Raw genomic sequence first — 13,074 nt, 5'->3', positions numbered from 1 at the left:
GTTGATGAAATTGAAAACATCCTTTTAGCGCCATCTTTCTTAAGAAAAAACATGTGACTTTCATAGGCTTCTAGGTGGTCTTTTACTGGTGCTCTGCCTGAAAATATGATAATTAAGTTTTTAAGACCCGTGCGATAAAAGTTTGAGACTCCGTTTTGTTAACAACAGTTACTGTTTGTTCCTTACTTGTTAAAGTAAGCAAGTAAACTACCTTCACAGGTAAGGATTGTATGTGCTATGAGTTTCTCTTCCTCAATAATGATCTAAGGTATGTAGAAATTTCTCTTACTCAATAGTGGCTAAGGCAAGAAAGTATGATCTAATAGGATATTCTTAAATATTGTGGAAATATTCTTAGCATAAGTTTAGGAGTTAGTTTGGGAGTTTCCTAAATTAGCTAGGTCATTGTTATTGTATCTATATATATTGAGGTGAATAGAAAGAGTGAGATAAGCCGTTTTCTCTAATATTCTCTAAGTTTAACATGGTATCAGAGCGATTTTCAATCCTGTGAGGGTGGGTATTTTTTTTCAATTTGTTTTTCCTTTTTGTTGTGATACCATATCATGTCTGGTACTAATAAATCTCCAACGACTGTCTCTCGATATGAACCTTTTACCCCTTATTATTTTCATCCATCAGAAGGTACGGGGTCTGTGATTAGTTCTATTTCATTGCAAGGGAATAATTATGATGAGTGGGTACGTTCCCTTCATAATAATTTGCGTGCTAAAAATAAATTAGGGTTTGTCGATGGAACAATTCCTGCACCGGATGCTAATTCTCCGGATTATGGTCAATGGGGAATCGTTAATTCAATGCTTGTGGCTTGGATTTTTAACACTCTTGATGCTTCAATTAGGAAAACTGTCCCTTTTCCTGATCAAGTTAAAGTATTGTGGGATGATCTACGTGATAGATACTCTCTTCGTAATGGTGCTCGTATTCAGGAACTCAAAAATCTGATTGCTGATTGCAAACAATGGGGTAGATCTATTACCGAGTATTATGGTGAATTGTGTACTTTGTGGGAAGAATTGGCGAGTGCCATAAAGTTACCTTCTTGTACGTGTTCCGCTGCTGGTGAGTACCATACTCTTCTAGAAAACGAAAAATTGCATCAGTTTCTAATGGGTCTTGATTCTAAAAAATATCATGACGTTGCTTCTTGTCTATTGATGCTTGATCCTTTGCCTTCACTCTCCTATGCGCATGGTAAGGTGCTCTCTGCAGAGAGACACTAATCTGTGACTGCTGCTCAAGATTCTCGTAATGATGTGGTAGGGTTTGCGATTGATGGTGTGGTGCAAAGTAGGGCGCAGGGTAGTGTTGATGTTCGTCTGTGCTCTCAATATGGCCGCAAAGGTCATGAGAAAGACAAGTGTTTTCAGTTGATTGGGTGGCCCGAGTGGGCTGGTAATGGTGGTCATAGTGGTGGTAGGTCGAGTGGCCGAGGAGGCCGAGGAAATTATGGCCGTGGGTGAGGTGGTTTTGCTGCTGCTATGGACAGTGGTGCTAGTGTGGTAGATCGTGCAAGTGTGCCTACCCTATCTAATGCCCAACTACAGCAATTGGTAGCTGCTTTAACTTCTTCTAAAGTCTCGACTTCGACTCCACAGTTGTATGGTAAGAAAAATCTAGACCAATGGATTATTGATTCCGGTGCAACAAACCATATGTTCGGTAACCTCGATTTATTTTTTGATGTACACGATATTTCTTCGGAACCTATTGGTCTTCCTAATGGTAAACATACTACTGCAACTAAAGAAGGTCGTATTAAACTAAGTGAGCACCTCATTCTGGAAAATGTGTTATATGTTCCTGCTCTAAATTGTAATTTGCTGTCTGTGTCTCAATTTTTAGAAAAACAGAAATTTATATTCCTTTTCACTAACAAGCTATGTACTATTCAGGACCGGAGTTTGAGGAACCTGATTGGAGCAGGGGAGCAGTGTAATGGGGTCTATCTTTTTCTTCCAGTTCGTTGTATTCAAGCAAATCGTTCAACAGTTGTAGACTCAGCTTTGGTGTGGCATAGGCGTTTGGGTCATCCATCTATGAAGGTGGTGCGGTCTTTACCTGGAGTACTCAGTAGTAGTAATTTTACTAAGTTTTCTGATGACGATTGTCAAGTGTGTTTTTTGGCTAAGCAGCCTCGTAACTCTTTTCCATTAAATACGAATAAGGCTTCTGATTTGTTTGATTTGATACATTGCGATGTTTGGGGGCCGTATCGTGTTGCTTCTAGCTATGGTGCTCATTATTTTTTGACCATTGTTGATGATTGTTCTCGAGCTACATGGGTGTATTTGATGGTTGGAAAGTATGAAGTTGGCCAATTGATTAAATTTTTTTGTGCAATGGTCAAAACTCAATTTAATAAGCAGGTTAAGGTGTTACGGAGTGATAATGGGCAAGAATTTTTATGCTTACAAGATTTTTTTGTTCAAATGGGAGTTTTGCATCACACTTCTTGTGTGGATACTCCACAACAAAATGGTCGAGTGGAGCGCAAACATAAACATCTTCTTAATGTTGCTCATGCTTTGCATTTTCAAGCTCAGTTGCCTATTGTTTTTTGGGGTGAATGTGTTTTGACTGCTTGTTATCTTATTAATCGGACACCAGCCCCTGTTTTGGATGGTAAAACCCCTTATGAGATTCTTTTTGGGAGTCCAGCCACTTTTACTGCTTTAAAGGTATTTGGGTGTTTATGTTATGCTGCTAATAGGCCTCGTGTTAAAGATAAATTCGGACCCCGTTCTAGGAGGTGTGTGTTTGTGGGATACCCATTTGGTCAAAAAGGTTGGAGATTGTATGATTTAGATACCCATGAGTATTTTGTTAGTCGAGATGTGAAGTTCGTGGAACATGTTTTTCCTTTTTCCAAACCTGAACCTGCACATAGTTATACTCCTGTACAACTTAAAAAATATTTGTCACCTAATGCTTGGATTGATGCCGTGAGTGAGTTGGGTGGTGTTGAAGACGTGGGTGGTGCTGGAGTAAGTGGTGACGGTGCTGTAGACATGGGTGGTGCTCCGTCAGGGAGTATGGCGTCTATTAGTGCAGGTCCTGGGGGTGCTATGACATATCGTGATGGTTTGATGGCTTCGCCGAGTCCGAGTACGGTGATGGTTGGTGAGGTACCTTGTGACACTACGACATTTTTGCATTTAAGGGGGAGTCTAGAAATTCTTGAAACTGGAGATACTACTGTTCCATTGCCAAATAATGAGGACCTTGGTAGGGTTCATCGGGTTCGTGAACCTTTTACGCGCCTTCGGGGTTTTGTTACCAACACTGTTGTTCGAAAGATAGGCCCCCCTGTATCATCTACTGCTTCTCCTGCTTCGTCTCGTTCCTCAGGTAAACAGTTCAATATAGCTTGTTATGTGGATTATAATAAATTTTCTGTGAGATATAAACATTTTTTAGCAGCAATTACTAAGCGTAAAGAGCCTACTTCCTTCAAAGAAGTAGTTCATGATTCCGGTTGGCATCAGGCTATGAAAGAGGAGATTGATGCTCTTGAAAATAGTGGTACGTGGACTCTGGACGACTTACCTCCTGGTAAGAAGGCGATTGGTAGTGGTTGGGTGTATAAAATTAAATATCACGCAAATGGTGATGTTGAACGCCTTAAGGGACGTCTCGTTGTCTTTGGTAATCGTCAGGTGGCCAGTATTGATTATAATGAAACTTTTGCTCCTGTTGCTAAAATGGGAACAATTTGTCTTTTTCTTGCTGTTGCTGTCACACAAAATTGGGAGTTGCATTAGATGGATGTTTGCAATGCTTTTCTTCATGGGGATTTGGAGGAGGAAGTATATATGCAGCTCCCTCCAGGGTACAGTAGTCCTATTCCAGGGAAGGTGTGCCAGTTACGTAAGTCTTTGTATGGCTTAAGACAGGCGCCTTGACAGTGGTTTGCTAAGTTGTCTGATGCTTTGAGAAAATTTGGGTTCGTACAGTCGTATGCAGATTACTCCTTGTTCAGTTATCAGCGGGGTAATGTCTCCTTGCACGTTCTTGTTTATGTGGATGATTTGATAATTGCCGGTTCCACTCTTGATGTGGTTTTGAGGTTCAAGCAATATTTAAGTTCTTGTTTTCATATGAAGGATCTTGGTGTGTTAAAATATTTTCTGGGTATTGAAGTGGCTCGTGGTAATGAGGGATTATTTCTTTCCCAACGCAAGTATGCTTTGGATATTTTGACGGAAGCAGGTATGTTGGGTTGTAAACCTATTGATACTCCGATAGAGTAGAATCATCATCTTGCGTCTGCGGCAGGTGATCCTTACGAGCATCCGGACCAGTATCGGCGTTTGGTGGGGCGTTTGGTGTATTTATCTGTTACTCGCCTTGAGTTGAGTTATTCTGTTCATACTCTCGCTCAGTTTCTGAGCAACCCGCAGATTGCTCATTAGGATGCTGCTATTCGTGTTTTACGGTATCTGAAAGGACACCCTGGTCAGGGAATTTTATTGCGCCCTAGTGATATGCAGTTGAATGGTTTTTGTGATAGTGATTGGGCGGCTTGTCCCTTGACCCATTGGTCATTGTCTGGTTATTTTGTACTTCTTGGTAGGTCTCCTGTTTCTTGGAAAACCAAGAAACAACATACGGTGTCCCACTTTCGTCTGCGGGAAGCCAGTATCGTGTTATGGCTGTCACAACCTCGCGGAGCTTAAGTTGTTAAAGTCATTGTTACGTTCTCTTGGTGTTCTTCATTCTAAGCCTATGAGGGTTATTTTGTGATAATCGATCGCCGCACATTGTGAAGAACCACATCTTTCATGGCGTCTGAAGCATATTGAGGAAGATTGTCATTTTGTTCGTGATGAGTTGCAAGCTAGGAATATTTCCACAGCATATGTTCCTACTGGTCATCAGGTGGCTGATATTTTGACAAAGGCCCTTGGGCGTCAGCAGTTTGGTTATTTGTTACGCAAGTTGGGCATTTGTGATTTGCATGCTCCAACTTGAAGGGGAGTAATAGGATATTCTTGTATATTGTGGAAATATTGTTAGCATAAGTTTAGGAGTTAGTTTGGGAGTTTCCTAAATTAGCTAGGTCATTGTTATTGTATCTATATATATTGAGGTGAATAGAAAGAGTGAGATAAGCTGTTTTCTCTAATATTCTCTAAGTTTAACATGATCAATGATCTTTTGCTAATCCTAGCATCTTTTTCATCTCTAATCTCATCCATCTTTCAAGAAAAAGTTTCACCTACCTGCTAATAATTAATATAATAAGAAAGTGTTCTCCTTAATTTCACAAAGAATTGAGTGGTTTTTGTAGGCACTTTTTGATAGATGTATTTATATCAATTTTTTTTTTTAAATGTGGGTCGTACACAAATATGGAATTAAGTCATAAACCCATTTGGTAATCTGTAATACGAACTAAATTGACGCATACAGTCCAACTTTATCGCTTAGGTCCATAGTGCATCTTAGACATAACCCATAATAAAGTTGGTTAACCCATTTAATTGTGGTTGAGTTAAATTTTTTTAATGAAAATGTGTCATTGGTCAGAGTATTATTTATTAAGAACTTTTTGTTGATGTATAAACTTGCACTTACTGAATCGTTAAGTTGTGATGGAAGAAAAATCAAAGAATTGGAACGATAAAATTCGTATTAACTGAATTATTATTTATCTGCTACTATTTATCAACGTTGCAAGGTTGTGTGTGCCAGTCGAAATATGTATTTTGTAGTTCATGCTGATCACATTGTAATGTTTACTGTCAGTTTTCTCTTTTAGCATACATTATAACTACTAGCAAAATACACGTGCTCTACACATGAACGATACACAAAACTTAGTTATCAAGAGGAAACAGAAATGAATCTAACAACAACATCTACTGAATTGAACCAGCTTTGTTAAGTAGTTGTAGCCTTTTCTATAACAAATTATATATTTATCTGACAGAATACTTGGTACAGTTGTTGGCCTTTTATCTACCTGGTACATTTCAAATTCATTATAATACATACAAAAAGTATGCCTTTGGCACCCAGGTTGTCACGTTGATACATAATCTATGCTAATTCCTGAGGGTAGTCAGTAGTGGAAGCGAAAATTGCGCTTATGCCTCTGCAGAAACTTCCTGAGAAGATTCCTGCAAGTTATTCATTTGTATGTAGCTACTCAGGCTGTATTGTGAGACTTCAGATCCATCAATTTGTGCCTCTTAACCAACCTTGCAAGTGAAAGCAAGATGCATATACCAGAAATCAAGCTACCCCAATTTCTCTTGAGTCGCTTTTCCCCTTGTTGATCATATCCTCAAGTTCCTTAGCTCGGCTGGTGATACCATTGCTAGCATAAGCTTTGATCATGGTGTCAGAGGTAATTCTGTCGGCTTTACAACCCTCTCTATCATCATTTTCGATGCCTCTTTCATCTCTCTTGAGGCAACCCATTAAGCCCATATGCATCAAGCAGACAATTGAAAAATGTAGTATCTAACGTTACATCTGAGTTCTCAATGAACCTTAATACGCTTCCAATCTTCAATTCTCTGCAGATCCTGCTCCCATATGCCAACGTGATGCAGTTGGGTTTGATTTTCTCACTTCGCATCAACCTGAACAGGTACTCCATCTGCTTCAGATCCCCAGCCCTCCCGAATGCATCTATAACACATTGTAGGTCACAATTGTCCATGAGAAGTAGTACTTCTGCATGTACTCCATCACAGCACTCATTTTCTCATAGCTCCCAGCCTTCCCATAGGAATACAAAAGTATATATATTGAATGTCTTAATGTCAGGACGGATACCGGAGTTCTGGAACTTCTCGTAACAACTCTCCATTGTTTCGATCTGCCCACTGCCACCAAAGGCTCTTAGTGTTGTGTTCATGGTCCATACATCAGGCTCACATTCCCGCTCACGGAGCATCTCCATGAGTGTTGATTCCATCTCCCCATATATTTTAACAAAATAAACAACAAAATCAATACACCGAATCACTTGAACTTTACGAAAGCAAAAAGCTCGAGACTACACAGACTAATACAAAAGATAAAAAAAACAAAGAATCCCGCCGGGATACACTGCACCTTTCGTCCATAGGCATCAATGAGAGTGTTATATGTCACATTGCTAGGCTTAATTCCTTGACCTGCCATATCAGACAACAGAGTTTTCCCTTGATATTATGATAACCACATATCACTTTTACAACTTTCATTTGTATTCCAACCAATGGAAAAAAAAAAAAAAAAATATAGCTTTGGTGAGTATTAGATTCAAAGAAATTAATTATACGAATAATAAACACAATAGTAAACATACTAAATTCATGAAAAAGCAAAAAGGGTTTTTTTTTTTTGCATACTGGAACTACATTTTTCTCATACTCGTATACTCATTCAGTAAAAACAAAAACAAAAACAAAAATCATAATTTGGAAATGAATAGTGGAGTGGAGGTGTGTCTTGTGAAATTTAAAGAGATTTCATGAGCAGTTGGTTCTTAACTGCTTCCACTTCTGACCCAGATTTAACACAAAGCCTATTGGTATTACAATGTTCACCATATTTTTTTGACTAACAAATTCATCTCACGATTTACATATCTGGGAAAGTGGAATTCATAACACAATCAATTTCGAACAATTAAGACTAATTCCAATTCACTAAGACCAAGGTTAAGAGCTAATAAAATTAATTATACATTCAAATCCTATAGCTTAGCCGCTTCCCACAACTGCGTTTCACACCTGTCAAATATATAGCCAGATTTTATAACTTAAAAGCTTGCTTAATCGACAGCTTCCTCAGTTATAAAAGTAATTTCGACCAGTGTATTCCCATCCTCATCTAAAACATCACCTCCTTTGATACTAAAAGTAATATAAGGTCTGTTAAGGATATGCATATAAGCAAGCACACATAGGCTAATCTAGATTCCTCCGCGACAGGCCATACGTGCTAGGACAATTCTAATGAACTGTACTTCTCCACCTTATACTTGACATGATACCAAAGTTGCAACTTAATTATAACAATCATTTAACTTTTTTGCATACAAACAACATAAGTAAAATCTTAATTGTAAAAGCGCATATAACCGATAGATACTGACCGTTCACGCCTTTGAAATTAATTGGAATGATAATACAATGGTTCATTCTGTCTTAGAAAGGATTTGCAATCGAAGACGCCTGAAACACAAACACAAACACCAAAAAACAAAAAAACAAAAAAAAAAGGTTTATCAAGTATATATGCTACAAAAAACTTTGGATCCTAAACTGAAATAAGTATAGTAGCCTATGTTCAAGTAAGTACCCCGTTGGTACATGAATCCATGTAAAAGAATGTTGAAATCCAAACTAATCCCCTAGTAAAAAATAGAGAAATGCAAGCTAATCTTGAAATGCAAGCCAATTCACCCATACTAATTAACAACTCCTAGTATGACAGGACTGATTGACTACCCATTCCAATTGATTAACCAAAAAAACTCTTATTGTGTTAGTAGGTCACATGCATGTTAGTATGGGAATGGAGAAAAAATGACCTTGCGCGGACTATTGTGGATCCAATCATGTGCGAAAAAGAATTCAAAGAACGGTGTACATGGTTTACACCATTTGGTTACGCTAGTATGCATACCACAAGTTGTTTTACGGTGATGCTACAGACAATATTGTGTTCATTTGAAATGACATATAAGGAAGTCAGGATGACTGATAATGCTATTTACTCCTTCCATGTAGTGTGACACATGAAACCTTATTAAAATTTTGATAACGGTGTATAAAAATAGATAGAAAGACATATGAGTGCCAAATTCATAGGACACTACATTATAATACAAAATCCATGGTACTATCCTCAAAATGTAAACCTAATACAACGATTATAGAACAAAAAATATTAAAGTAGAACAAACATAAACATCAAATAAGCATTTAATCAAGCAGTTCGTGATTACCAACATAAATTCCAAAAACTATATACAGAAGGCTACGCAACAATTTGGTGTGTGGAAATTTATTTTTGCCTAAAGTGAACAGTAAAAGTTAAACTGGTGATTACAAAAAAAAAAAAGCTAACGCATTTAACTAACTGAAATGGTCAGTAGTATCTCAACAACATATGTTGAAAGGCCAAAAATTCAATAAAAAAACAGAAATAATTTAGGCAGAAGACCGTACCTTTGCATTTGAAATGAGAAGTTGCAAATTGCACTTGATGAGACAGTAGTAACCTGAAATTAGAACAATCCTTGAAATGAATATTCAAAGTGTAAACCGTAAAAAAGGAAAAATCAAAACATAAATTATATGATTATTTATAACACAATTAAAGTTAACCAGAAAAGAGAATAACTTGCGTACCTTATGGATTTATCATACGGTAAGTAGGGTGATCTCGGTCTTTCATTGTGTAGTGATCCCTACTCTTCCGTATCTTTATCTTTATTAAGTTTGAGTGATTGAGTGACTATAAACTGTAATAGTACCTCATCAAGCGCATGATTTATTTCAAGATTGAACCTTATTTTGTGTCTAGCGTTTGGCTCTCCCAAAAATCTGAAATCAACTCACCAAGGTGAATAATCAGTTGCATTCACGATATAAAAACTAAATAATCATATGGAATATTGAAAAGAGGAGAGCAACCCTTCATTGGTGAGAGCGAAGTTTAAGGTCTTTTCGTTTTTTTTTAACGGCTAATAAATTAAATTGCTTAATTAAATGCATTTATGGTGGCGTACAATTGAAATAATGGCGTGGTTTTGATTTTTTTTATTCACCAGCACATGAAATGACCAATTACTCCTAATTAAAGTACTAACCAATAGTTTCATTTAAGGACAATATGGGTACCATATATTAACAAAAGCAGAAAAAGACCAAGGCATACCACACATTCTTAAAGAGAAAGAAGAAAGTATTTGCAATTTGACAGAAACCATAAACACACACCAATCAATGGTATGCAAAGTACTGGGCACAAATAAAAACACCATTCGATTCATTTGTTGAGCACCTAGCTTCTACTAAAGCCCTTTTCCACCTTATACCATTTTGTTTCTAATTTGACTTAAACAAATAAAGTAGCGATTAAGCAAAAATATATTGAACTATCATTTACCATTAGTAACAACTATGATATGGAAAAGGGAGTAGTAGATACTCTAAACCAAGCCCCAAAGAAAATGAAGACAATGATAGACTATTAGTTTCTCAAAAACCAACTTCGTGTTAGGATCATTTTAAGTATATCGCAGCTGCAAGATTATTGTAAAGGAAAGTTCGTTCATAAATCAATACAAAATATAACTATATCTGGAAATTAACATTATTGCAACACACCATAAAATAGATTTATTGATTTGTAATTGAATAACCCTAGTCTTTTCTAATTGATGCATCATTGAGCTGTGACCGTAGATGCCAAAAGCATAAACAAATTTCACATTACACATTACGCATTGATATAACCAAGAGCATAGACAAATTTCACATTGCACATTGATATGATCAATAACATAGTAAAGGCCAAGTGTTATATATCCTATGTGGTAGACCAAGAAATGGCTTTGAAAGGGCTTTTAGGTGAATCACTCCAAGTGAATTTATAACCTTCCTTGAACTCAAACCACCATCGTCAATCAAATTTTTTGATTACCCAGCATCAATACTCTATTATCTTAAATACCATGTTGCCATTGACACTCTCAGTATAATGAATGATAACTATATCGATGAAAATCGGATAGAAAAAGAATAGAAATAGACAACTACTGAAATACAACCCAAAGGTGGACCAATAAGACTACTGTGAACACCAACCATGGAATTACATATTTACTCTTATCTGAAATTCAATTTTCTGATTGTATTCCGTTTTGGGTATTGTAATATCAAGAAAATGATGAGGAAAAAATTGGGAAAAAAATGTCAATGTAGTGTAAAAAACACAGTTGGTGGAGGAATTATTTAAATAGAAGTAAAATTATAATAAGTTATAATATGTCTTTACAATCAAGATAAAAAGCCCCTTAATATATTACCTGCAATTTCTTTCGAAATAAATAAAAATTTATGTAATGAGTGATAAAGAAATTTATTGTAAGAACGAAAAAAAAAAATGCATAGAAAGACTTCGTTAAACACAATATGATTATATGACATCCTTTATCAATTGCCATTTCAGTCAATAGTCATACCAAGAAAAAAACTTCTGAGAAAAATGCCATGTTTTTAACCCATGTAATGAATAAACCTAGAACATGCACATCAGTTTTATCATTGAGTTACGAACTGCATTGGAACTGAAGAACCAAGAAATAAGAAACCTGATTAATAAGTTATAAAACAACAACTTACCACAAGCGGGAATAGGAGAACCAACATGACCAGATAACGTATCAGCCTCGTCCATTGAGCTTATAACACAGCTAGTTTCAGTCATTCCATATCCTTCAAGAATGCTACAGCCAAAGCATCTGGGAAGCGATTCATAAAGTTAATTATGAAACAACAAATACTCCAAGTGACCAAATGTGGAAAAAATATATTAGATGTATGTATTCTGAGCAAATTTGCATTAACTTACACCCACAAAAAGTCCATGACGTCAGGAGACAAAGGCGCAGAGCCCGAAATCATACATCGGACCCTTCCACCTAACTTTGCCCTTATCTTATTGAATACCAATCTGTCCCACATAGGAGATGGTTTCTTACCTGAAATAAAATGTGTAATAACAACTTAATTAGTTTCAATTTCGGTACGAGATCTTGCCTGAGAGAATACATGTCTAAAGCAATAATATCTTAACAATAAAAAATGTGGGGATGAGTTATCGACAGAAAAGTTCAGAACCAAATAATTATAACATGTATAAGAGCACGGATGTCAAATTGACTGCATGTTTGAAATTTTATGCTGAATTAGTTTATTTTGCAAGAGAAGGAACAAAAAAGAAAATGATACGTCAACATGACCTTTTTAAGTTTAAATCACAAACAGAGAAACAAATAAAATCATACACAAAGCAGCTGACCTCATTAAACCGCAAGACCTTATTGTATTATCATTCCAATTCTCCCTTATTGTATTATCATTCCAATTCTGTTTGCAAAAGAGGGGGAGACGTAAAGTGGAGAATTGAGAGGGCGAAAGAAGTTTGAGGAAGAGGACAAAGAGAGAGAAGAGAAGCCAGAAGTAAATACCTGATTGGGAGAGAGAAGAAGAAGAGACGGTTGGTTTCTTGAATTTAATTTCGGTATAAAAAGTAATTATTTGGCAATTAATGAAGGGTAAGTGGCGAACAATTGAATAGGGGCGTATAGTTGATTTCTGACCTGAATTTACACATACGTCCTTAAGTTACTATATAATTTTAAGGGTATAGATGGTAGTAAATTTTGAAATGACTAAGTAGTCCTTCTTAAAGGCATTGAATAATTGATTTTAATACTTTATCAAGGGTATTTCATGGTATAAAAAAGACTGGTCCAATTTAAATGTCCATGTTAATTATGGTATACTCTACTAATTGAGATTAGTCCAAGTATTTATATGGAGACTCTGTCCTTTGCCAGTTGATTTCTGAGTAATTAAACAGGTGCTATTTTATATCGCTTTTCGAAGCCCAAGAGAAGAGCTTGAATTGGAAAGACTGACTGTGCAAGTAATGCATTCTGATCTGGAGAACGCCCATCTTAAATTGGATTTTAAGAATATGCATTTATCTCTATTAGACCGGTCAGACTCAGAAGGGCCAAAAGTTTATAACGACAATTAATTATGGTGTGCAGTGTGTAATACTACTTAACTGAATTGTCTATGGTAGTGGCAATATGGAAACTTGAAGGATCAAGGGAATAATGGTTCCTTAGAAGTGAAGATTGTCGTTTATAATGGTTATACAGATGGTAAACCCGCTTTATCCAGGAAGGCATCTGGTATGATTGTGCATTTGGAAAACCAAGTAGATAATGGTCAGTGTTACCCCTTGCCGACATCTCTTTTGAAACCTAGTGATGTAGAAAGAGTTAAATCCTACATGGATGACACG

The 13,074-nt window shown here is 36.5% G+C and overlaps 1 protein-coding gene, 1 long non-coding RNA gene and 1 pseudogene across 2 annotated transcripts; 1 reads left to right on the top strand and 2 right to left on the bottom strand.

The window, feature by feature from the left end:
* Positions 1-566: 566 nt before the first annotated feature.
* LOC147473931 (uncharacterized) lies at positions 567-1,484 on the top strand. Its single transcript, XM_086586860.1, has 2 exons — positions 567-1,215; positions 1,285-1,484. Exons 1-2 carry the CDS (start codon positions 567-569, stop codon positions 1,482-1,484), a joined length of 849 nt encoding a protein of 282 aa, XP_086442986.1.
* A 4,413-nt stretch (positions 1,485-5,897) lies between these two features.
* On the bottom strand, positions 5,898-7,057 carry LOC147473930 (pentatricopeptide repeat-containing protein At5g25630-like; annotated as a pseudogene).
* Positions 7,058-8,015: 958 nt separating this feature from the next.
* Positions 8,016-11,740, bottom strand: LOC147473929 (uncharacterized). Its single transcript, XR_015210240.1, has 5 exons — positions 11,608-11,740; positions 11,379-11,497; positions 9,381-9,575; positions 9,198-9,250; positions 8,016-8,198 (listed from the first exon to the last, which is right to left on the bottom strand). It is a non-coding gene; the product is annotated as an uncharacterized LOC147473929 (long non-coding RNA).
* Between the last annotated feature and the right edge of the window lie 1,334 nt (positions 11,741-13,074).

The sequence above is a fragment of the Coptis chinensis genome, unplaced genomic scaffold (genome assembly GCF_015680905.1).
Source record: "Coptis chinensis isolate HL-2020 unplaced genomic scaffold, ASM1568090v1 utg157_pilon_pilon, whole genome shotgun sequence".
Lineage (NCBI taxonomy): Eukaryota > Viridiplantae > Streptophyta > Magnoliopsida > Ranunculales > Ranunculaceae > Coptis > Coptis chinensis.
This window is presented reverse-complemented; position numbering and strand designations above follow the sequence as displayed.

Coding starts and splice junctions, on each gene's coding strand:
- LOC147473931 (XM_086586860.1), top strand. CDS start 567: ATGTCTGGTACTAATAAATCTCCAACGACTGTCTCTCGATATGAACCT. Junction 1,216..1,284: donor TTCACTCTCCTATGCGCATG/GTAAGGTGCTCT, acceptor ATGATGTGGTAG/GGTTTGCGATTGATGGTGTG.